Consider the following 26,406-nt stretch of genomic DNA (forward strand, 5'->3'; position numbering starts at 1 on the left):
TCTCTCCCTTCACGTCCACAGATCTATCCATTAATCTGTCTGCAAATCTAAGTAGTAATCCATAGATCTCTAAATGGATCTCTCCATGCATGTTTCCACATCTATATATGGATCTGTCAAATAATTATTCCATCCATCCATCCATCCATCCATCCATCCATCCATCCACCCAGCCATCCATCCAGCCAGCCAGCCAACCAGCCATTCTTACTGAATGCCTGAACCATCTGTATATTATGAGGCAGAATAGCTGTGAAGTCCTCCTGCATGATCTTCCCCCTCAGAGTGACCCCAATAACCATATAAAATAAGGTCATTCCAACTACTAGGTTTTTTTAAATATATTTCTTTCTTTGGCTCTGGAATCACATGTGGTCTTCAGCTGGAACTCTAATAATGCATTCATTAATAACTATGTTATTCCAAAAACTGTGTTTTTGGTATAACATAGTTAATCCAAAAAGAGTAGGCTGAGCTGCCTGTTTGTGCCCCTAATTTTTCAAAAGACAATATTACCAGACATGTAAACCATTACTCAGGCTATTATCCTACTAAATTTAAAATATGATTAGCTAGAATTACTTTGTCGTTTTAGTCTGATGTTTTAGTGAATACTTCTACTGATGTTTTCACCTGTGATTACCCTCTTGTTTCACTTACAGTTGTAGAGTGATAGTGTGTTCTATGTTATGACCTGCAAGTCAAAGTTCCCCACAAGGACAATATTAAAGTGATACTGAAAGTCACTCTTAATCCACAGTGCACATGGGAATCCCGCTTTATATAAGCATCACTAGTTAGAGCTTGCATTTTTGTGGTGTATGTTATCATATGTCCTACATTCTCTTCTTAAAGTCCAAAGGGAATTAATAATTTTAAACATAACGGCTTTGAAATGTTGAGGGGAAAATGTTCACCTGTTCTCCAGGTGAACATGGCCTCAGACCTTGGATAAGGTGTTTTTACCCTGGGTGTTTCAAACTTAGCAGAAAACTATGAGTCACAACTTGAAGAAGCCAGCAGGAGTAGAAAATCTCCAGAAAGCAAAACTAAAACCCAAGGACAGCCAAACCCAACTCTCCACCACCTACTGTTCCCGGACTTCTGTCCATAAAAGTTGTGGACAGAATTTGGGAATAAGTGCGCTGCACACCCAGCTCCCTGTCCAATTGTCCAATTGTCCTGGGAAAGAGTTATTGGATTGTTTATGCACCTAACAGAAAAACACAAGGGACATAAAGCTTCAAAGCTATGTCAAAAAAAACCCCCAAAAAAACAATCTCAGACAATGTTAAATATTCTTGTGAGCGTGGAGGTGGGGAAACGTTGGTTTGTTTAAATTTGCTAGAGTATTTTCTAGGTTACAGAGAGTCTGATTTACTAATGACTTTCCCAGGTCCAACAATGAGAACTTGAGACAACTCTTAACAGCATGCAAAAGTAGAATATGTTTCTGATGGTCAGCTTGGAACTTGTATCATTGATTTTATACTTCTGTTTTATTTTAATGTCATCCAGGTTCAGCTGCCTCTTTAACAAATCAAATAAGAGTATGAAGGCTGTCACAGTACAGCCAACTATCAAACTCAGCTGCTCTGCAATACAACATTTCCATACTCAGATTTCCTAGTTGGACTCAGTAATGACATCCTTTCCACATTTTTTCCCTAACAGCACCAATACATTTTTACTGAAGCTTTTGGAGCCTTCTGACTATTGAGTTATGAAGGCTCAGCAGTTTGAACTAAATATTTAAGTTCAGTCGCTTGTAAAAAAAAAAAAAAAATAGAAGACATTATTAAGTTAAAATGTCATACTGGTTCTTCAGTCCACATAGTGAAACTATGAAACTATGTGAAAAGGTTATTTTTAGGTCTTTAAAAAACAACCAAACAAAGAAAATAAACCCCAAAATCAGTCAGTCAGTCATTTTCTACCGCTTATTCCATAGTGGGTCACGGGGGAGCTGGTGCCTATCTCCAGCAGTCTATGGGCGAGAGGCGGGGTACACCCTGGACAGGTCGCCGGTCCATCGCAGGGCAACACACAAACAACCACACACACACTCATTCATACACCTAAGGGCAATTTAGAGTTACCAATTAACCTAACAGTCATGTCTTTGGACTGTGGGAGGAAGCCGGAGTACCCAGTGAGAACCCACGCATGCACAGGGAGAACATGCAAACTCCATGCAGAAAGACCCCTGGCCAGGAATCGAACCCAGGACCTTCTTGCTGCAAGGCAACAGTGCTACCAACTGCACCACCGTGCAGCCTCCCCCCAAAATCAGTTTTAGGGAAAAATCTTAACTTCACCTTACTAGAATGATCCAAATGCTCCTTTTTGTCTTTTTAATCACTATTAAATCTGACAGCGTTTACTAGTTAAGTACTAGTATTTTAAAAAATCAGGAAATATCTTGGAGTAAGGACCAAACATAAGCAGGCAGGCAGAAGCAGCAAGGGAATAGAAACGTTTAATAAATAAAAAGCAAAAACTTACAGCTAGGCATGAGACAAAACAAGCAGGCCTGGATGTGGACAGACTTGGCATAAACAGAACAGGATTCAGCAGCAGAGAGCAAGGAGAAGTGATAAGAACAGAGCAGTACACAGGTGTGTCAGGGAGACTGATGGGCAAGACACGAGAGGACTGGATAAAACTGATTAGTGTGAAGAGCAGTGGCATGAAAACATGGTATGAACATTAAACCTGATCAGAAAAAAAAATTAAAATACAAAGAACAGAAATAAATGGAATAACAACCTAAACCTGTCAGAGTCTGAGTCTGTGTGTGTGTTGCGTGTGTATTGTGTACACCATTCAGTTTCCAGTTGGTGCTGGAGTTCTCAGGTGTACTGAATGACAGGTGTTTTCCATCTGCTGATTGCTTGGAGGAGTACTTAAGAGGGAGGCTGCCAGCACTTCGATGCCAGTGTTTGCCTTAGTGGTAACAAGCTCAGCCGCTACTGATTTTTGTGCTTCGTTTTTGAACTCAAGTAATCTTGCATTTTGTTCCCACGCAGGTTTCTACCTGAGGCTTTGTTTACCTTGCTGAGTTCTGACTTTGTTCCAGTGTATCTCTGAGTATCTGGATTATCAGCTCCTGAGTTAAGGAACTACCTTCTTGTGGATTTCTCTCACTTTCGGACACGGACCAAGCTGGCGGCTTCCTGTTTCCCTTGACTCCAGGACCCAGGCATCAGCACCCCCTGCTTCTTCCTCCATCTTGAACATCGGCACCTGAGCTCCTTTTGGCTGGCACCAAGCTCACCACAGAGAAGACAACTGAACAATCCTCCTTTGCAAGTTAAGACTGAATCTCTCTACCCCTGGCGGTTCTTGCTCCAACAATTTGGTAAGCCATTTCTCAGATCTTAGTAATCAGTTGCTTCATATCATTCGTTTGTTCACCAATCTATTTTGCTTCCTTCCCTTACAGTTGGTGTTCCCAGTTCCTGTCCTAGACTACTTTGTTGACAATAAAAACCGTAAAACTTTTCCTCCTGAGTGTTCTCTGTATGTGGGTCTAATCTATATCGAAAATGACAGAACACTCTGGCCAACAAGACCCTGCAGAAATACTCAGAACTATTTCAGAACATGCAAATCAGTTACATTCTCATGACTCTTCTCTCCACTCTCTTGCAGAGCGGCAGCGCCATGCTAATCATGCTTTGGTTTTCAATCGTTCTCCAAGTTCTTTCCCGCATGATGATGTTGAAATTTCATACATCATTGGTTTATTGACCGGCAAAGCTTTGCAATGGGCCGAAGCCCAATTTTCTGTTTCTTGCAACTTTAGTTGTACTTTTGAAGAATTTGTTTCTGAATTTAAGCAAACCTTTTCCACTGAAGTGGATCAGTCAGACACCGGAAGGCAGCTGCAAGCATTAAAGCAACGCAATAGACCTCTCACTGAGTTTTCGACAGAATTTTGTACTTTGGCAGCAGCTTCCAGTTGGAATGATATTGCTTTAAGGTCAGCATTTATTCATGCTTTAGACAAGAATTTAAAAGACGAGTTAGCTTTGGTTGACGTTCCTGCCTCATTACCTGAAGTAATCTCTTTGGCCACAAGAGTGGATAACAGAATAAGGGAGCGAAGGAGAACCAGAACAAAAGAATCTGGTATTAGTTCACAGACTAATTTTTCACCCATTGTAAGACCCACTCAGCCTTTAGCTACCAGGTCAGAACCTATGGTGATAGGACACACTCGGTTAACTCCAGAAGAAAGACAGAGACGCAGACAGGCCAAACAGTGCGTTTATTGTGGTTCTCCTGATCATTTTGTTAACTGTTCCTATTTGTCCCGGGCAGCCAAAAGACAAGGTCCGCTAACCTTAAAAGGGGGGTTAGCGGACCAACCTGAAGATAATGAAGACCCTAGACTCAGCTTACCAGCAACTATCATGGTTAACCAACAAACCTTGACTATGTCTGCTTTGATTGACTCTGGAATTGAACAGAATTTAATTGATTCAAGGTTAGTGAGCAAAGCAGGAATTGAGGTTGAACCTCTTCCTTCCCCACGATCTGTATTAGCCCTCGATGGTCAGGCTTTACAGCAAATTACACATCGGACCAAACCCATTGATCTTTTGTTATCAGGGAACCATAGAGAAAAGATTTCCTTCTTTGTATTTCCAGTATCGCAGGATTCTTTGGTCTTACGTTACCCCTGGTTACGAAAACACAATCCTCATCTTGATTGGTCGAAAGGACGTGTTGAATCTTGGTCCATTAGTTGCCACTCATCTTGCCTTCAGTCAGCATTTTCCCTGAGCTTTTCTTAACAGAGTAGTGAGGAAAATGAGGAGATAGATCTCTCACATGTACCCTTAGAATACCATGACCTCAAGGGAGTTTTTTTGTAAAAGCAAGGCTTTGTCCTTGCCACCCCATAGACCTTGCGACTGCGCTATTGACCTTCTCCTTGGCGCCCCCTTACCATCTAGTAGACTATATGATATCTCCCACCCAGAGCAGAAGTCCATGGAGAATTATATAAATTAGTCTTTATCAGCAAGGATAATCTGACCATCTTCTCCGCCTCTAGGGGCTGGATTTTTCTTTGTAAGTAAAAAGGATGGTTCCTTAAGACCATGTATTGACTATAGAGGTCTTAATCAAATCACCGCCAAGAATAAATATCCTCTTCCACTACTTTCCACTGCTTTTGAACCGGTTCATGGTGCTACAGTATTCTCTAAACTAGATCTGAGAAATGGTTACCATCTTGTTAGGATCCGCCAGAGGGATGAGTGGAAGACGGCCTTCAAGACTCCTCTCGGTCATTTTGAATACCTGGTCATGCCTTTTGGACTATGCAATGCTCCTGCTGTCTTTCAGGCACTTGTTAATGACGTACTTAGATACTTTTTGAACATTTTTGTTTTTGTATATCTTGATGACATATTAATCTACTCCAAGGACATTGAGGAGCATCGTCGACATGTACGCCTAGTAGTACAACGTCTTTTAGAAAACCGACTCTTTGTGAAGAGTGAAAAGTGTGAGTTTCATCAAACCTCTGTCGCCTTCCTAGGATACATTCTTGAGAGTGGATAGGTTTGATCTGACCCTGAGAAGATTAAGGCGGTCCTGGAGTGGCCTGTACCAGATAACCGCAAAGCACTACAAAGATTCCTCGGGTTTGCAAACTTTTACAGACGCTTTATAAGAAACTACAGTCAGTCTCACCACTCACTGCTTTAACCTCTTCCAAGGTCCCATTTTCATGGTCACCCGAGGCTGAAGAAGCATTTCAGGCTCTAAAAACGAAATTCTCTCAAGCTTCCATCTTAATTCACCCTGACTCTTCGAAACAGTTCATTTTAGAGGTCAATGCCTCTGACATTGGGGTAGGAGCAGTCTTATCACAAAACTCTGAAGATGGGAGATTACATCCTTGTGCCTTTTTTTTCACGCAGACTGAACAACGCAGAGAAAAATGATGACGTCGGAGATAGGGAATTACTGGCTATCAAGTTAGCTCTTGAAGAATGGCGCCACTGGCTTGAGGGCGCGGAACATCCAGTCCAAGTCTGGACGGACCATAAGAACTTGGCTTACTTACGATCTGCTAAAAGATTGAACCCACGTCAGTCCCGGTGGTCTTTGTTCTTTTCACGTTTTGACCTCTGTATTTCTTTCAGACCTGGAACTAAGAATGCTAAACCCGACGCACTCTCCAGACAGTTTGCAGGTGATGAATCAGTAAAGGAGCCAGCTCCCATCTTACCGCCTAATTGGACGGTCGGGGTACTCAGATGGGAGATGGAAGACGTAATCCGCAGAGCACCGCAACAAGAACCTGACCCCGGCACAGGACCACCTAATCGTACCTACGTTCCACTTCAGGTTCGTCATAAACTCATTGATTGGTCACACACAGCTAAGTTTTCAGCCCATCCCAGAGTTAGCTCTAATACAGAGAAGGTTTTGGTGGCCTTCAATCCACAAGGATGTTAAAGACTTTGTTCAGGTGTGTTCTGCTTGTGCCAGAAACAAGACCAGCAATCAACCCACCGCTGGTCTTCTCCAACCGCTCAGTATACCTGGTCATCCCTGGTCACATATTGCTTTGGACTTTGTTACCGGTTTACCCTCAACTTCAGGTATGACCACTATTCTCACAATTGTTGACCGATTCTCTAAGACATGCCATCTCATCCCACTCAAGAAACTCCCCTCTGCTCTGCAAACCACCAAGCTTCTCACCAAACATGTTTTCTGTTTACATGGCATACTACATGACATCCTGTCTGACCGAGGTCCACAATTCATCTCTCAGGTCTGGAAGCAATTTTGTTTAACTTTGGGAGCTAGAGTTTCACTAACCTCTGGCTACCACCCCCAATCCAACGGACAAACAGAAAGACTCAACCAACAACTTGAATCCACCTGTCTCACTTCAACTAATCCTACAGACTGGTGCTCATATCTGCCATGGGGTGAATATGCTCTGAACTCTCACATTTATTCTGCTACAGGACGTTCCCCTTTTGAAGCATTGCTAGGTTACCAGCCACCTTTGTTTTCTGCTGATGAGACAGACATCCACCAACACATCCGTCGCTGCAAGACCATATGGAACTCCACCATTCAAACCCTCCAACAAACTGCAGAACAGAATAAACGTTCTCAGACTGCAGGTTTACTGGTGGTTCCTAGAGTCTCTAGAAGTAGAATGGGAGGCAGATCCTTTAGTTATCAGGCTCCTCTCCTGTGGAACCAGCTCCCAGTTTTAGTCCGTGAGGCGGACACCCTGTCTACTTTTAAGGCTAGGCTTAAAACTTTCCTTCTGATAAAGCTTATAGTTAGCTCAGGATAGCCTAAGCCACTCTATCTTCCTTATTTTTACCTCCATCTTCTTCCCTCCCTGTTGGATGGAGTAAGGGGGAGTCAGGTTTAGCCTAAACCGGCTCAGTTATGGTTGAGGTGCAAACATACCCTCCATTTTTGCTACCTCTATGACCCCCTCTCTTTTCCAATGGTTATGGTCAATCTGACAGAGAGGTAACCCAATCGTTGTGGTTTTTAGTATAACAATGGCCATCAGTGGGCTCTAGATGGACAAACTCTCTACTTTTAAGGCTAGGCCTAAAATTTTCCTTTTTGATAAAGCTTATAGTTAGAGTGGCTTAGGTTATCAGGACATAATGACCACTTTCACCCTCTTCGCTACATTCTCACACTACTCTCCAATTCTGCATTATTTGCTGTTATTTCAGCTTTTAACTTTATGTTCTCTCTCTTTTCTCTTCCTAGAAGCTACACCTGGCCTGGCTCTGTGTCTACCTGTGACACATTTCTGGAGAAGGGCATCATCCAAGCTTCTGCTGGCAACAACTTAATGCTCACCCTTTACCGATGATCCACATGGCCCTGTCTTTCAGTTTTTAACCCTTTCTCTCTCCTAGACATGGCAATTGACTGAGCTTTTATTGTGACTAACTCTATGTGCTCTCTTTCAGACTCTAACCTTGAAAACTGGCTCACAGTTGATCTGTTCTTTCTTTCTAGGTGAAACGACTAAAGGATCTATCTCCATTAACATTTATTTTTCCTTCCAATAGAAAGGACTCCTGGATTAGTGCTTCTGTGTTCTTTTTGTGTCTCTGCTCTGTTCTCTCAAACCCCCAGTCGGTTGTGGCAGATGGCCGCTCACACTGAGCCTGGTTCTGCTGGAGGTTTCTTCCTGTTAAAAGGGAGTCTTTCTTCTCCACTGTCGCTACATGCATGCTCAGTATGAGGGATTGCTGCAAAGTCAACACCAGTGACTGTCCACTGTCTCTACATGCTCATCCAGGAGGAGGGAATGCTGCAAGTCACTGACTGGATGCAATCTGCAGGGTTTCCTTAGACAGAACAACTTTTTATCCAATTTGAATAAATAACTGAATCTGACTGCACTGTTCAAGGGTTCGAATTAATTGGAATGTATGTACCTGACTGTTGTGAAGTGCCTTGAGACGACATGTGTTGTGAATTGACGCTATATAAATAAAACTGAATTGAATTGAATTAATCGAGAGTAGAAATCTGTCTATAATACTTTGGGACCTATGTGTTAAATTTGGGTGCTTTGCACATGGTGCGTAAAACGTAACGTAACCTATACTTTTTTTTTTTTACTGTCTTACATGACTGTATTTTTCTTCATTAGACAAACAAAGATGAAAAAAAAAAAGTGCAAGTCATGTCTGATACTTCATGAGAAAAGAAACGAGGAAAGGCTTTCAAGTATTACAAGGACAAATTGTTAGGTAACATGCTTCAACGAGTAACCAAAACGATATAGGATTTTGAAGTAACATTATACGTCAAAGACTATTCGGAGATACAAAAACGTGCAAAATATGAAAAAGGAGTTTGAGAAATCTCAACCAAAACACTGGGACTGTTGCGTTTTTCTGTGCAAAATGAAATGTCCCAGTGCCCGGGAATGCAGCATCCATAGCGGAAGTTGTTAAATGACGTCAGTTCGTTTCCCTCCGAGCGGGAGCTTGCATAATTGAGAAAAAAAAAGTGGAACAGTTAACTTTCTTTAATCCTTAGTCAAATCTGTACGATTTCTCTCAGAGACATGGCCCAACACATCCACGAGGATTTACCAGCTAGCCTTGGGTGTTTAAAAGTAAGTCAACGCGTTGTTTATGTTGACATCTCCGTGTTTTGTCTTCAAAACTAGCTCTACTAGCTGTGTCCGCGATCAGAATGTTGAGTTTATAAAACAATTCGAGGTAAAAAAAAATCAAACAAAACATTTGCTCTCGGATTTTTGGGCCTATAAGTAACCAAACATTCAGGGTTAGTTGATTTTTGTGCGCCTAGCTTTACAATTAGAGCAGGCGCTTATATACATTTTCGTTACACAACCCTAATGTTAACATAAATCACAGCTCACGTTAATGTTTTGAACCTAACGGCTGTAAACGTACACTTTGAAATCAGCATAAAATCCAATGATATGCCTGAATAGATGTTGTGCAGTTCAGTTTATTTCGTGCCGATTCACAACAAATGTGTCGGCAGGGCGCAGTTTCCAACGTCCAAAGCATGAAACGCATGTTTTTCTTTAGCTTTGAGTTCCCCCCCTGAATAGTAGGAGCACACACACACACCCTTTATTTTCTCACACGTGTATTAAATTAGGGAGGTCACATGACATCCAATAAGCCAACAGAAAATCGGGGAAACAATGACATAAAGGGGTCAACTTGCTCACCTGAACAGCCCCCTTCCTTCCTGTTAAAGTTTCAATTTAAATACATTGTTGATGCACCAAACGAAAACGTTTCATATTTCGTTAACTTAAGTGTTGTTGCTGGTTTGGTTAATACATCTGCAACCATATGATTAGTTCGGCAATACCTCAGGATGATTTAGTATCTATTTAAAACGGAACTCACAAAGGTGTATTTAATATTCTCATGCTTAAATCTTTGCCTGTATGCAGAATTTTTGGGTAAGGATTTGTTACCCTTATTGTCTTCATAGACCTTAGATACATAATTGAGACCATCCAGGTTAAATAACTGTTTCGAGTATAAGCGCTCCTGTAATGACATGTACTCTACTTTGCAGGTGGATCATGCTTACACTAAGCTGTCTTTTGGTCTTAAATGAAACAAATTTTTATTTAGGCTTATGCAACGACCCCATTTACACTGCTGTATACATATGTAAGGTTCTCATTGGCACCTTTTGTAAAGCACAGTTATCTGAAACATGCTTTACAGTATTCCACTGTTCTACAGCAAGCTTTGTAAAATACTGTGATAGTTTGCTTCTTACATAGCTTAGGTCTTTCCTTGTACACATTGACAGGTAGATTAAGCTACCTACTCCCTCTGTGTTTTCTGACATCACTCATCAGAATCAGCTTTATTGCCAAGTTCGTACATACAAACAAGGAATTTGACTCTGGTACACTTTGCTCTTTGGCTTTGTTTTTGTATTACAGAATATACAAATTTACAATTTACAATGTACAATATACACATATATAATAAAAAGGTGCATTTGCAACATCTGTATGCTGTTGTTCTGTACTTTATTGAATGTTCAACAGAGAAACAGCCTGGGGGAAGAAACTGTCTCTGTGGCGGCTGGTTTTAGCAGACAGTGCTCTGTAGCGCCACCTGAAGGTAAAACAGTTTATGTTTGTTATGGGTGTGTGGGGTCTGCAGAGATTTTGGCAGCTCTTTTCCTGACCCTAGACCTGTATAAGTCCTGGATGGATGGAAGGTCAGCTCTGATTATTCTCTCTGCAGTCCTGATTATTCATTGCAGTCTGGACCTGTCCTGTTTTGTGGATGAACCAAACCACACTGAGATGGATGAAGACAGGACAGACTGAATGATGGCAGTGTAGAAGATGACCAACAGCTCCTGTGGAAGGTTGAACTTCTTGAGTTGCCTCAGGAAGTACAGTCTCTGCTGGGCCTTCTTTCGAACAGTGTCTATGTGTGAAGACTATCTCAGGTCCTCAGAGATGGTGGTTCCTAAGAACCTGAAGTGGTCCACGGCCGATACAGTGTTGTTGAGGATGGTGAGGGGGGTGTATGGGGGTGGTGTTCTCCGAAAGTCCACCACCATTTCCACAGTCTTGAGTGGGACGTTGAGCTGGGTGAGCTTCTGGTGGAGGATGTCTGGTATGATGGTGTTGAAGGCCGAGCTGAAGTCTACAAACAGGATCCTGGCGTACGTCCCTGGATGGTCGAGGTGTTGCAGGATGAAGTGTAGACCTAAGTTAACAGCATCATCTGTCGACCTGTTTGCTCGGTAAGCAAACTGCAGGGGGTCCAGCAGGGGGCCTGTGATGTCTTTCAGGTGCTTCAACACCAGCCGCTCAAAGGATTTCATGACCACAGACGTCAGGGCTACAGGCCTGTAATCATTTAATCCTAGGATGGTGGGTTTCTTGGGAACCGGGATGATGGTGGATCGTTTGAGGCAGGAGGGGACCTCACATTTCTCCAGTGATTTGTTGAAGATCCTTGTGAAGATCGGAGCGAGTTGATTTGCACAGGCTTTCAGGCATGATGGGGAGACATTATCAGGTCCTCCAGCTTTCTTTGTTTTCATGCGCTGAAAGAGCCTGTTTACCTCTTCCTCAGAGATCTTTAGTGCAGGCAGAGGATCTGAAGGTAGGGGGTTGGTTGTTTTACGGGTCAAATTTGTTCCTGAATGGGATGTGGAGATGATTTGAGGTGTGAATGGCTTCTTGTCATGTCTGCAGTAGAAGCCATTCAGACAGTTGGCCAGTCGAGGATTCTGTTCAGGAAGGGTGGGGGGCTCCTATAGGCAGTTAGGTTTCTCAGACCGGTCCATACAGCCGAAGTGCCACCAGTAGAAAGGCTGTTCTTCAGCTTCTCAGTGTAGTTTCTCTTAGCTGCTTTGATCTCCTTTGTTGGTTTGTTCCTGGCCTGCTTGTACCGCGCCCAATCTCCACTGCTGTGAGCTTCTTCCTTGTCCCTGCGCAGATTCCTGAGATGTGGAGTAAACCATGGCTTGTTATTCCCAAAGGTGCAGAAGGTCTTGGTCTGCACACACATGTCCTCACAGAAACTGATGTATGATGTCACCACATCAGTTAGTTGGTCATCACATCACCATTATCAGTGTAGTTAAGTTTTTGCTCACAGGGGGTAGTTCTTGGCTTACAGTTCTGCATGTCAAACATGTCCAGTATTTGTTCCACATACCTAAGCTGTGACATCTTGCTCAAAGTCAATATCAAGAAAAGTCATCAACCCATAAGATTATAAAGACCTTTTCAGTATCGGTTTTGAACAAACTTGATTTCACACAGTTAGTCTTGCAACATTTTGTTAAAGTCTGTACAGGGATTTCTCCAGTTTATGTACCAGTCTTTTATTTTTCTGATGTTTCACCTCATAAACCCCTGGTTGTTAAATGTAAAGTTCACGATCTAATGGTGCATGTAAATATGCTGTTTTCACGTCCATCTTGTGTGGCTAGTACACACCACTGGGTCATCTCCTGCAGGGCGGTTGTAAATGATTATTTTAGTAATTGAGTATTCTATCGATTATTCTGATGATTAATCGAATAAAAATTCTGTTTTGCTGTAGCAATTTAAGATAGTAGAATTATATGAAAGAGAAAATGCTAGTAAAAATTCTATTATTTTTTAAATAAAATTGTATTGCTTAAAATGCAGTAAGATTCGAACATCACCTTTTAGTTTTAGTCTGAAATATGAAAAAATCTTGTTATTTTTCTGAAAATCAAAAACAGATGAGAAATAAAACTTTTCACATTGACTTAAAAATTATAGAGGCATACAGGTCCTTCTCAAAAAATTAGCATATTGCGATAAAGTTCATTATTTTCTATAATGTAATGATGAAAATTTAATATTCATATATTTTAGATTCATTGCACACTAACTGAAATATTTCAGGTCCTTTATTGTCTTAATACGGAAGATTTTGGCATACAGCTCATGAAAACCCAAAATTCCTATCTCACAAAATTAGCATATTTCATCCGACCAATAAAAGAAAAGTGTTTTTAATACAAAAAACGTCAACCTTCAAATAATCATGTACAGTTATGCACTCAATACTTGGTCGGGAATCCTTTTGCAGAAATGACTGCTTCAATGCGGCGTGGCATGGAGGCAATCAGCCTGTGGCACTGCTGAGGTCTTATGGAGGCCCAGGATGCTTCGATAGCGGCCTTTAGCTCATCCAGAGTGTTGGGTCTTGAGTCTCTCAACGTTCTCTTCACAATATCCCACAGATTCTCTATAGGGTTTAGGTCAGGAGAGTTGGCAGGCCAATTGAGCACAGTGATACCATGGTCAGTAAACCATTTACCAGTGGTTTTGGCACTGTGAGCAGGTGCCAGGTCGTGCTGAAAAATGAAATCTTCATCTCCATAAAGCTTTTCAGCAGATGGAAGCATGAAGTGCTCCAAAATCTCCTGATAGCTAGCTGCATTGACCCTGCCCTTGATAAAACACAGTGGACCAACACCAGCAGCTGACACGGTACCCCAGACCATCACTGACTGTGGGTACTTGACACTGGACTTCTGGCATTTTGGCATTTCCTTCTCCCCAGTCTTCCTCCAGAATCTGGCACCTTGATTTCCGAATGACATGCAGAATTTGCTTTCATCCGAAAAAAGTACTTTGGACCACTGAGCAACAGTCCAGTGCTGCTTCTCTGTAGCCCAGGTCTGGGGAATGCGGCACCTGTAGCCCATTTCCTGCACACGCCTGTGCACGGTGGCTCTGGATGTTTCTACTCCAGACTCAGTCCACTGCTTCCGCAGGTCCCCCAAGGTCTGGAATTGGCCCTTCTCCACAATCTTCCTCAGGGTCCGGTCACCTCTTCTCGTTGTGCAGCGTTTTCTGCCACACTTTTTCCTTCCCACAGACTTCCCACTGAGGTGCCTTGATACAGCACTCTGGGAACAGCCTATTCGTTCAGAATTTTCTTTCTGTGTCTTACCCTCTTGCTTGAGGGTGTCAACAGTGGCCTTCTGGACAGCAGTCAGGTCGGCAGTCTTGCCCATGATTGGGGTTTTGAGTGATGAACCAGGCTGGGAGTCTTAAAGGCCTCAGGAATCTTTTGCAGGTGTTTAGAGTTAACTCGTTGATTCAGATGATTAGGTTCATAGCTCATTTAGAGACCCTTTTAATGATATGCTAATTTTGTGAGATAGGAATTTTGGGTTTTCATTAGCTGTATGCCAAAATCATCCGTATTAAGACAATAAAAGACCTGAAATATTTCAGTTAGTGTGAAATGTATCTAAAATATATGAATGTTAAATTTTCATCATGACATTATGGAAAATAATGAACTTTATCACAATATGCTAATTTTTTGAGAAGGACCTGTATATGTAAACTCTGCCTTTTACAGATATTACACTAGACTTTCAGTCTGAAGTTTGAAGTACGAAATAACTTTTTGAAAGAACATTTTGTGAAAGTGTAGTTTGCCCCTACAGGTGACCCTACTGCAGTAAAAGTAAATAGGTGATTAATGCATTTTAATGCTTTGATTACTTGATTGTTTTATGTATATATGTGAGGTTCGACATTGCATTAAGTACAAGCATTTTAGCATTACAAAATAATCTAATTCTTGCATATTTTTACAGATTACAAAACAAAATGCGATCTTTGTAATGTTAGCGATTGGGTAAGTAAATAGGTTTGAGTTTATAAATCTGGCTACAAAGAACTGAGTTTTGTGTGGTTGTTAAAGCATCTATTTTGCACTACAGCAACTGTCTGTTCTGCGTATTCCTCTTTCGATTACCACACACCTAGCCATGTCAAATAAGGTTCTCCAATATTGTTCTGCAGTACCATTTGGTGTTGAAAGTATGATGCTGAGGTCTCATGTCTAATACAGGTTTTACCCAGTAATGCTTAGTAATCTTTTCCTGTAAATTCTGTGCCATGGTTTGACCGTATACATTTAATCTTTCCAAATGGAGCTAAATCAGCAATACACTTTTAAGTAGCTTGTGGTAAGTCAGTCTTATTTTTAACAAAATAAAACCCTGGAATAATTGTCTGTAAAGGATCATGGATATCTATGACCACCTGCGGACATTGGGTCTATAGGTCCTGCTAAATCTGTGCACCATTGCCAGAGGTATTTTGGGTCTCGTCTATGGCTCCCTGTTCTTAGTCCTCCTGCCTTAATAGGAGCACACACACTTTATATTCTTACGTGTGTTAAATTATGGAGGTCAGATGACATCCAATAAGCCAACAGAAAATCAGGGTAGGAATGACAAATAAGAGCACCAAATGCGTGTCAGAAAAATGTTATCTTTACAGCAATCCAATTCATTCCAATACAATGCAGTGATTATAAAATTCAGATCATTTTCCATACGGTTCAGTTGAGTCCAAGTTTTAATATATTACAATCAAATTCGGTTCATCATAAAATGCCAGGTAGGGGTGGACAATATACCAGAATCACATTCACGATTTTATTACTATTCTACCCCATGTAAAAAGACTGCCCTTAAATAAAAAATTTTAACATGTTGTGTTCCATTTGTGTCATTTTGACGATTTATGTCACAAAATGACATTTAATAATTAGGACGTTAAGTATTTTCAGTCTCAGACAGTTACATTTTAGATTTTAAATTACATTTAAGGTAAATGAAAACAGTGTCCACCAAAATACAGAGCTAGTTATCATTCTAAGGAAATTATTTTATTCAGCTGTTGGGACTTAAATAAAGTGCTTTTCATAGAAATTTGATGAAGGCTGGGACATGAAAGCTGCGCGACAAAGGCAGGACCTACTGCAGCGTAAAATGTGACTGTTAAACGTTATTTTTTGCAAATATGCTATTAAAATAACAAGGTATTACATAACATTTGTATGAGGGTGTATTTGTATGAGGAACTATGTTTTTAGGTTTTGTTTGTGGCTTTTAGTGTGCCAGTACGCCTCTGAGTTGGTCTGGTCACTTTAAAATTTAAATTCATTCATTTGTGTCACACATTGCATGGGTATAGCCACTGAACCTATGAAAAAATAGGGGCATGTTCTTTCAATTTATGATTATTTCCAGCAACCACATTTATTGAAACCTGGGGCTTGTCCTGTGATATCTGCTGCATCCAAAGCTAGCTTTTGACAACTGAGGTCCAAAAAACCCGGTCCTGCTAGAGATTATTGTGTTGAAAGTGAGTGGCTCCTCTCTACTGTTGCCTCATTCTTGCACAGGATGCTGGTTTGCTGCACAGTCAGTGACCTAATGCAATCAACTGGGCTCCCTTGCACATAACTTTTAATCACTTGGTATTATATGATGAAAACACTTTCATTTCACTAGGCAATGATTAGGGCTGTGTGTGACTTTTTCCCCTGGATCTGAATGCGATTTCATTTAATAAAATTAGTTGGGTTGATTCTGACCTGAATTTGGACCGAAATTCAAGTAATATAAATGGTCATGAATTGGATCAGTTTGCCTAGAAAAGTGGCTGGAGGTAACATTTCTTGTAATTTGACGCTATATAAATACAGCTGAATTCTGCTTTTTAGTCTTTTAAAATAATTGAAATAATTCCCTTCTATCAACACATGGCTAAGTAAATAAAGCTGGTTGAAAGTAAGATGTGTTAAAATATCCATTAATGACTTCAACTTATGCAAGAAGAAGCTATTTTGGTTTGCTACAGCTGTTTGTTTTAAAAAATATTTTTAACTGAAGCATTTTTTATATTATTTCCACAATTTTAGTGATTTATTATACAGTTCATTAGCTATCAACTAAAGTAATTTGTTTCTGACATTTACAATAAATATGGACCAGTCCATAAGCCATTGACTGAAAGGGGCCAGTTTTACCACATTCATCTCTGTCTGTTGATTGGCTGCTCAAATACTGAAAAGTCTTTATTATTTTTCCCTTTTCATATTTTTCCCTTTGCAAGTTTATCAAAATTAAAGCTCATCTTTTTGAGTCTTTAAACCCATCAGCAAAAAACATATTCTTGGGTTTTACTCTGGTAAAGGTGAGGGACATATGTTATGATGCATAAATGGCATATTGGTTTACAGAAATTAGTACCGACCTGGCAAAGATTGACGCCGGTTCGATTTTTAAGGGTATTTGTAATGAGCATGATAATTATAAACAGTTATTATAGCTGAATTTAACATACAAGTGAGGCCTTTTTACTTTATTCGTTTCAGCCTTTGGGTCGTCGTATATTTTATATATAGTATATTAGTTTTTGCAGTGTATTATATTGAGTCATATTTTTACTACTTTGATGTTTTTGTCCACAGAATGTTGATGCCCTGCTCCGCTGTCCGATTTGCTTTGATTTCCTCAACATCACAATGATGACTAAGTGCTCCCACAATTGTAAGTATTAAACAGAACCTTTCCTGAAATAACTGTGATCCAAGTGCAATTTTTGCAGCACTCTGTGTGCAAGTTGGACAGAGTGACTTCTGCAGTCTTGCAAAACTGTGCTGTTTTAGAAAACTGTTGGAATCTGTTTTAAATGGTGGCAGAAAGTGAGTGTTCGAATTGGTTGGACTGTGGATTCGGCTGAAAAACAACCTTGAAGGAGAACAACGTGGCTGAAACATTTTGAGAGCTCGAGTGAAATTATGTGGGACTTTGCCTCAAGTCAAACATATTTAGTTACTGTGGGAGATTTCAGGGTGAAACTGAGTGTGATATTTCATCTCAGTTTAGCTAACTGAAAAATGTGGGTACTGGTGCCACTTGAAACATTTTCCATACGTTTTAATTTGATTTGTGGGCCTTTTTAGGAGTGTTGGCTTAGAGAAGTACATTGGGAGAGAGTACACTCAATTCCTACATTTGATTTTACTTTACAGCAATCACTCCAATGAGCTTCTAATTTTGGTTTGTCTTTATAATCATCTAAGTGTTGCCCAGCAGCGTGAACTAATAAAAAAAGAGCCACTTACTGATACCCATGGTAAAGAAGTGTAAAAAGCCGTGGAATGAATTGATCTTTTATTGCAGTAGCATTATTGTAACGTTTAATTTGAGTACATTTACTTAGTGGGGGAAAATGTGGCATAAAGCATAAAATTATTAGATTTAAAAAAAATCACTGATACACTTGATGGCATTTTTGTTTTTGATCGTTTCTACAGCTGCTGTTTGCAGCTCTAACAGCAATCAGCGTCAAGCTCTTTTGCCTTTGTTCTGGGGTTGATACACACGTTTCAAAGCAAAAGACATTTATCTCAGGGACACAGAACCTGTCTCCTTCGGCTGAAAGTTCCCATGTTGTTTATACTTGGAAAATAACTGTCTGGGTAGATGAACATGGCAATGTTAGACTTCCTCTACCCAAGAATGAACCAGAGTTTTGGAGGTCCACAATTCCTGATCTCTTGTCTAATGTCAAGTGTTTTTAAACAACCAGAAGATTAAAAAGTCATGGTATCATCAGGGCTTTCTCAAGGTCTGAGACACTTTTTATCTTAATGAGTCACTGCAGTAAAATGAGGTTTAAAGCAGCTGAAGAGAGATACCTCACTGTCTGGCTGGCATAGAAATGCTACTGTTTCCAGCATCTTGTCTGACAAGGGAGAGACCTTGTCACAGTTGGGAAGAGCACAACAGGACGGGAGGGTTGCCTTTTATGGAAAAACAGACAGGTGACCAAACCTCCAGTCCAAGTCTTTAGTTCCCAACACATCTCAACAAATCCACCTTAACTTTCCTTAGCTCCAGCGCCATGTTAAAATCTCTCAAAACATGCAGTAATGCAAAAATAAATGAGAAAAATACGTGTTTAAATAAAATTCAATAAATGATGAATACATAAGATTTTACACATCTTTTACTGCATGATAGGAAATCAGTCAGTTTCAATTTCTTTTTGCATACATGTCTACGTTAGTTTGCAATGACAATGCATCTAACACACAAGCTCACAATGGAGTTGCAATATTATAATCTGCATCCATAGTATCAGTGCTAAAAATGTATGTTTTTCATTTAACCAACTCAATTAAAAACTGATCAAATGTAAATCTATTTGCTTTGAGATGAATACAAGTCTGTTTGTGTTTGATTTTCCAGTTTGCTCCTTGTGCATCAGAAAATTTCTTTCCTACAAGCTGCATTGCCCAATTTGTAACGCAGTAAGTATGAGCATGAATTACATATTTAGTCATTTTTGCATATTTATAGAAAATATTATTTTAGCAGTCAGGGGACAGTAAAAAAAAAAATAATAATCACAAGACCCGATAAGTACATTTTAAAATTTCTTTCTCAGAAAAATGACAGATTTATTACACACAGTGATATATTTCAGCCCTTTTTTCCATTTAATTTTGAAATGTTATGTTAGGGGGGAGACTGCTGTGTTGACCGTCAAACAGTCATTGAGATCCTTGGAAAGAAGGGTAAGCCACAAAAGGTGAATGCTAATGAGGCGGGCTGCTCAGAGTGCGGTATGCAGGCATATTAATGGAAAATTGAGCTGAAGGAAAAGGTGGTAAGAATAAAATGCACAAACGTCAGGGATAACTGCAGCCTTGAGAGGATTGTGATGCAAAGCTTGTTCAAGAAAATGTGGGGAAGATTCACAACATGTAGACGGCGCTTCAGGAGCCGTCGCAAACAGATGAAAGTAAAGTTTGCATTTCATTTGGAACAAGGTCCCCGAGTTTGCAGGTAGGGTAGATAGGTCCAGAATCCAAGTTGTTTGAGGTTCAGTGTGAAGTTTGTACATTCAATGATGAATAAAATAAGCACCAAAATTAGGATTTCAAAAAAGGCTTGAAATATACCACTGTGTGTGTGTAATCTATATACTTTTTGAATTGAATTAAAGAAATAAATGTATCTAAGATATTTTAATCTTTGAGTTTTAATTCCAAAAACTATATTTTAATTCTGCACTTTTTCTCTTTTAGCAAATGACAGAACAGGACTTACGGAACAACCGTCTGTTGGATGACTTGGTCGTTAACTTTCAAGCTGCAAGGTTAGAAACCGCTCCTGTAAAATATGAAGCGAGGTCTCTCATGTCTAGAGAAAAATGAAACTTTCACTGCAACAAAGACTTGGTGCACGCAGCATCACCAGAAGGAATTTTTATTTCCTTTTTTAATGCCTTTTCCCTGACAGAGCCTGCACAGTTGTTGGAGCAAGGATCAAAACAGTTTATATTGTCTCAGCCAGAGATGGCTTGGTTTTTATTTCTGGAGTGATTTAATTTATTTCTTCCTTCAGAGGGAAGGGTTACCGGTGGGTTAGCTCAGCTTGGGGGACACTGACCCCACTGCATGGGAGAAGAAAACAAAAGTTAAGCTTATTCAACTAGATCTATGTAGGGAACATAGGTAGGAGTTTGCAGATACTTTTATTATTCAGATTGTTGCTCTAAATTTCACCTCATCGGTTCCTATCATTGCTAAGATTTGTGGATTTGATGCCGAGAGCCACTTCTTTAGAGGCAGACTAGCAGAAACAACAGCAGCCGAGCAGGAAATCTGTCTGAGTTCCCTATGAACACGAATGCGTTGCCTCAATATCTCTTCCATTTGTTTTTTATGCTCTTAATACCTGAGAGGATAGATGATTACTATGGTGATTTCATGGAGTTACATAGTTATTGACAGGATGTCTCAAAGGGTCCCCAAGGTACCAGCACTGTTATTGTTTTTTAGTAATCTACATGATTTTCCTTGTAAATCTATTGGGGAATGTGTTCTCTTCAGCTGAGATCATTTTGTGATCCTCTGTGTAATATACTGTTATGCACACTTGTGTGTTTTGTAGCTTTAGGATGATGTTTTTATTACACCAGGGTACAAATACTGCTAGCAGTGTCCTAACTGGGTTACAGGAAGCTTCGCAGTACTTTAAAGTTGAGTTTTCCCCAAAGTGACATGTGGACATTGTAGAAAAGAAAAATAGCCCCAGACCAGATTGTCTTTTTATAGTTGACACCTGCCTGAAGGGTGTAGCTTCCTGCCTGAAGGGTGTAGCTTCCTGCCTGAAGGCTGCAGCTTCCCACCTGCTTTCAATCACTGCCTGTCATGAGCAAACTGATAAAGGCCGGTCTGCTCTTTTCCTTCAGGTTTAACATCATAAATTATTTGTTTAGAAATAATTTGAAAGTTAAAGTAATGAAAAATGTTACTTGACTTAATTTTAGCGGTTCTAAAACAAGGCTTAAGCTCTGTTTTTAGTACACATTGTGGAATCAGCTTATGATCATCAAATGAACTTTCAAACAATCAGTGGTCGTCTGTTTGGAGAAAACTCACACTGATCTTTAAAACTGTCTCTTTAATATCAGCTTCAGTTTTTTCTGCTAGCAGAAAGGCTGATAGAATGCTTGAGTCCTGTTATCGGTTAATAAGTTGCAATATTTGTCTCCTCCATCAATCACGTCACATCATCAACACGCTGAAGGGTCTCCCTGTCGATAACAGAACCTCTGATTGTCATCACTGTTATGAATAAATGGGCTACGCTGTTCTGGTCTGCAGTGTTTAATTTCCTGTTTTCCTGGGCATCTGTAAGGGGAATTTCTTTGTAAGTAACCCAGTCATAAATGCTAATTGCATGTAGACATGGCTCTGGATCCTTAAGCTGCTAGAAGTGCACCTTCAGCGCTGGATTCTACAGGTGTTCCTTTGTGCCGTCAATGTTTTTTATTTTTATATCCAAACCAGTACAACATATTATATGTTAATGTTGTTTCATGCCCTCTACCCAAACCAAGGGAGCTTTTCTTGATTTTATTCACGTAATTATTATGTTTGTGACAAAGAGACAAAAGACAAAACCGAAAACAAAGAAATGTCAATTAACAGCACCAAAATATTCACGACTCAAAAACTGATTGAAGGATACAGTGTAATTATGTGTATTATATTTAGACGAACGTTTAATTGGAAAATATACAAAAAGGTCCCTAAAAATCATAATGCTAAAAGCTTGCATGTTTTACGGCCATACCGCCCTTTAGTAGCGGCCTCTGGTAAGAAACCACTAGTTTTGAGCAGGTTTTAGGACAATAATTTCTAACACCTGCTCAGTGGGTTTGTATATGTTCAGGGATCGCTCTGTCAGCGGGACTCTCAGTGTGAAAATACTGCATTAAGTATTTTTTGGATAATAGCCAGAATTTACCACCATTAAAGCAGAAGCCTAACAGTCAGCTGTTACCACAGTGGTATATTTTTGTATAGCTACAGCTACCACATCATATAGTCTCTCCTCACTTTAGTTTGCTTAGAACTTGTACACTGGTTTTGAACTTTGATGATAAATGTGCTTAATTTCCACCAAACATGTGATGCATTTTTACTACTGGAAGCACTTTTTACATTCTACACACTTACAAAGGAGTGAAATCCCGTTTCATTTTTAATTTTTATAGATTTATGCATCTGTTTAAACAAACAATCAGCCAGCAAAAGGATGCAGTTAGCAAGAACAAATTGCTCAGAAGCTGCCCTTGTTTATAGTAATTGTATGGGCTTCTATTCTTTAAGAGAGGTTTTCTTAAATGCAGTCTATTAAAAATAATAATTTTATTTTTTCTGAAAATGTTCCTGAATATGCACTTGTAATTCAAGACCATCATTATTCAAGATTGAACATTCTGTAGAATCAGTTTGGTTGTAAAAAGCAGAAACATGTGCAGTCAACACAGTCAGGGTTAGATTTGATTCTCCTGACAATTTTACTCTTTTTGTTTTTTTATTTCTGCCCCAAGTGATGACATAAAAATTATTTAACATCAAGTTACAGGCACTGCAGATACTTCTCATCTTGATCTCAGTAATGATGAGCACTCTCCTTTCTGCTCCCCAGTAATGAATTATGGATGGAGTCATATTATATCAGGAAATAAATGAGTTGGGGCTGATCTAAACATAGATTACATTTTTAATAAATTCACATCAAACTAAAGCTATTTTTTGAGCAGGAGCTCTAAATACATAGATTATGTTGTGCTTTTTCCACAGTCAGATAAAAAAAAAAAAAAAAGTATAGCCCCTTTACATTCTTGGACATATTTCATAAACCCTGCCCAAAACCTTTTGCTCCACTGTTCAAATGTCGTGGCATGGCGGTAGAGCGCAGATGTCCCGGGTTCGAATCCTGTTCCTGGCGAGGCCTTTCCATCATGTCTTCCCCTCTCTCTTTGACAGACGGTCCACTTGTGGAACAAAAAACATTTCATTGTAGTAGCAAAATAGACAGAAAATTGTATATAAAAAAATCTAACCTTCAGTTGGATTACCTTGAATTTTAGGTAAAATTCCAAGATATAAAGATATAAATAGGCACACACACACACTCACACATTTAAGTCAAAGATTATTCACATCTCTGGCAGATTTGGATTTCAAATAATTTTTATTCAACCGGAATTTATTTTTTCTGATGGGAAATGAGATCCTTTAAGAGAATTAACCTGTATTAAGGGCAGTATCAAATTTGAAGCCAGTAAATTGTCTAATTGTATTAAAATGTTTTTACAAAGGCCATCTAAACTAGTTTATACCATTCTGAATAATCAGTGGAAAAATCTTTTCTGTCATTACGGCAACTAAACCCTTCTTATGATTTCTGACCAGCTTTTTGCATGTTTCCACTCATATTTTGACATCTTTAGTGATGAACTCCAAGTCTTTGAGGTTGGAAGACCTCCTTACCATCACCCTAATTTTTAGCTTCCTCCTGACGTTCTCTATTGGAGTCAAGTCGGGACTCTGGTTGGGCCGCTCCAGAACATTAATATTACTTTCCGTCAGAAGAAAAATAATTAGAAAATTACTTTAAACATATATGAACAATTTTGGACTTAACTGTTTTCTTTATTTATTTTTACACATTCTTAGTGGCAATCAGTAATACTTACAAAAATAAATATAAATGCAGCATTCTTGTAATTTATGCTTTAGCTTAGTAAAATTAAAGCTTTCTTTAGGCCATTCTAAAAAAGAAATTATATTTTCTGTATGCATGATTTCTTGTGAAACAATATACATATTTGTTTAACCCATTGAATAAAAGTGCTCAAAGGTTGAATGTTTCTACATTTGTCTATGTGATTTCATACCAGTGCGAAAAACACGAATGTATTTTAGTGTATTGGCACATTCCCTCACCAGGGGTGCCCATAAGTGTGGATGAGATTGCAGTTGAAAGCAGGTGTTGGGAGCCATTAGACACACGGAGGAAGCAATTCTAAAACTGTTCATTCATAATTGGATGTATATGAGTCCAAATCATTGCAGGGACATATTAAAGGAATTTAAAGATTAACAACTCATCACTCTTTTCGTTTTGGTCTCTTTTGTAACTGTGTTGTAGACTCTACCTGTCTGAGTACATGAAGTGTTATGGATGAATGCTACCAGGAAATGTCACGGGAGAATCCTCTTTCCACATTATGGTGGCCTTAGTTTGTGTGTGTGCGTGCGCATGTGTGTGTATAAATACCATTGTGTAGCTCAATCCCTCACAGTGTGGACATTTTGCCCGGTCCATACAAGGGGAAAAAGGATATGTGGGTTAATGGTTAAGTTTAGGACTAAATTATGAGTTGAGTTTAGGTTAGGTTTAGGGTCAGGATTAGGTTATAACAATGAATGGAAATCAATGCAAGGTTCCTGTAAGGATATGAGAACAATTGTGTGTTTGTGGATGGGTGTGTATCTCTGGGCACACACACATATGCATGAGCATGAACCTGCTCTAATGGGAACAGTAAGCACCAAGGAGTTTTAAATATGGAAAGCAGAACATCACACACCTCATTGAGTCCGTTTTATTGCCAAGTGATGGCTGCGCTGCAGTTTGTTTGCTTTCCACTTTTCCAAGACGGTGGCCAAGGTGTCTCCTCTTTTAGCTCAGGAGACGAGACGGAGAATAACTGAGCTCAGCCAGATTTCCTTAAAGTGCTGTCTTGAATGTCACGAGCAATTATTGGTGCATATAGTTCTTCTTAGATGTGTTCAATATGTTCAGTGAGGATTCTCAGTTTGTTACCCTTCATGAACTATAGATATATATATATTTTTTGTTAACTATATTCTGTTTTATATTTGCTTTGCTTTTGTTCTTTTTTCCAGGCAGCAGTTGTTAAAAGCTAACTTCGAATCTCCCCCAATCTCACCAAAGACCCCAGCTTCAGCTTCCAAATGCAAAACCCCCAGGGAGAAGAGCCAGAATCCCAGCAGCTCCATTTTAAATCACTTCTTCCAAAAGAAGTCCAGAACATCTCCTGGTAAAGACACTCATCAGGATGTGCAGTGCGGACAAGTACAGCGAACACCAAGCCGCAACGCAAAGGTCCAACGTTCTGGAAAATCTCAAATGTCAGTGGTAGTAAAGGAAGAGCCGGTGGATCCGGAGGACCCATCTATCAAGGCTCTGATGTCCGTGAAACAGGAGGACACAGCTCTTCACGCTGCTGCGTTTGAGATGGCACATTCCTCATCACCATCAAACGAAGTAAAGCCTGTAATCAAAGGTGCAGCCATTTTAGCTTTGCATTACCAGGGAACGTTGCTCTGTTTCAGCTGCTTTTTTGCTCCCTTTCAGATCACTTTTTTGCCTCTTAAGCCACTACATCTAAATGGAAGAAAAAATAATGGAGTGGCACATTTAGACCTGCAGATACAGGAGTACTTAATGATACTATCCATAGCCCTCAATAGATGAGCGAGGCTGCAAATTTCAAAATGTCCAGGAAATAAGATGATTACACTTTTTATTTCTATGTTATTAGAGATGCTTCTGATGTTCTTTTAAATCTGACCTGCAGATTGTTTTTTCTTTTTATTCTGAGCACACCAAAAGAGGATGTAGTTTTAAATCCAACTGAAAATGAGGGATTTACAAGATTATTTGCATTTATGCATCAGAGCTCATGTCCCTAATCTTGATCTGATTTGTATGAAACTAAAGAAAAGTGTGGTAGTGTAAAGGGTGTTTGTAGATGGTTTCTTTTGACCAAATATTCAATAGATTCTTAGTTTTGATGGATTGAATGCAGGGGGACAGATGTTTCATCATTTGATCTGATGATCACCAATTAGTCAATCCTGGGAAAGACAAGATTGTCCAATTTTGATCTCTGGCTAATTGATGCATATTTCCTTTTTTTTTTTTTTATTGGTCAGGTTTGGACAGTTCAACTTCAGACTAATTAATTAACTTCTCCATAAATTGGATTACTAGCCACATATTGATCTTATTTTATCTGCTAATCGTTAAAGCTTTGCAGATATAATAGATACAAATGTTAAATGATTACAAAGAGTCCTGCATAATATTAGAAAAATGAGAACATGCAACATTATTGCTAAATGTTGTGATAATGATATCGAT

At 39.6% G+C, this 26,406-nt stretch overlaps 1 protein-coding gene and 1 long non-coding RNA gene across 3 annotated transcripts in view; both read left to right on the forward strand.

Moving 5' to 3' along the window:
- The first annotated feature begins 2,980 nt into the window (after nucleotides 1-2,980).
- LOC124856321 lies at nucleotides 2,981-3,504 on the forward strand. Its single transcript, XR_007035303.1, has 2 exons — nucleotides 2,981-3,361; nucleotides 3,446-3,504. It is a non-coding gene; the product is annotated as an uncharacterized LOC124856321 (long non-coding RNA).
- A 5,486-nt stretch (nucleotides 3,505-8,990) lies between these two features.
- rad18 (RAD18 E3 ubiquitin protein ligase) overlaps nucleotides 8,991-26,406 on the forward strand; it is a 45,167-nt gene continuing 27,751 nt past the window's right edge. For both annotated transcript variants that reach the window (XM_047348671.1, XM_047348672.1), the window contains exons 1-5: nucleotides 8,991-9,148; nucleotides 17,331-17,409; nucleotides 19,117-19,178; nucleotides 19,959-20,029; nucleotides 25,146-25,546. In XM_047348671.1, the coding sequence (XP_047204627.1) occupies nucleotides 9,098-9,148; nucleotides 17,331-17,409; nucleotides 19,117-19,178; nucleotides 19,959-20,029; nucleotides 25,146-25,546 (664 nt within the window). In that variant the 5' untranslated portion in view covers nucleotides 8,991-9,097. The remainder of the gene's footprint in view (nucleotides 9,149-17,330; nucleotides 17,410-19,116; nucleotides 19,179-19,958; nucleotides 20,030-25,145; nucleotides 25,547-26,406) is intronic.

Source organism: Girardinichthys multiradiatus, chromosome 20 (genome assembly GCF_021462225.1).
Source record: "Girardinichthys multiradiatus isolate DD_20200921_A chromosome 20, DD_fGirMul_XY1, whole genome shotgun sequence".
Taxonomy (NCBI): domain Eukaryota; kingdom Metazoa; phylum Chordata; class Actinopteri; order Cyprinodontiformes; family Goodeidae; genus Girardinichthys; species Girardinichthys multiradiatus.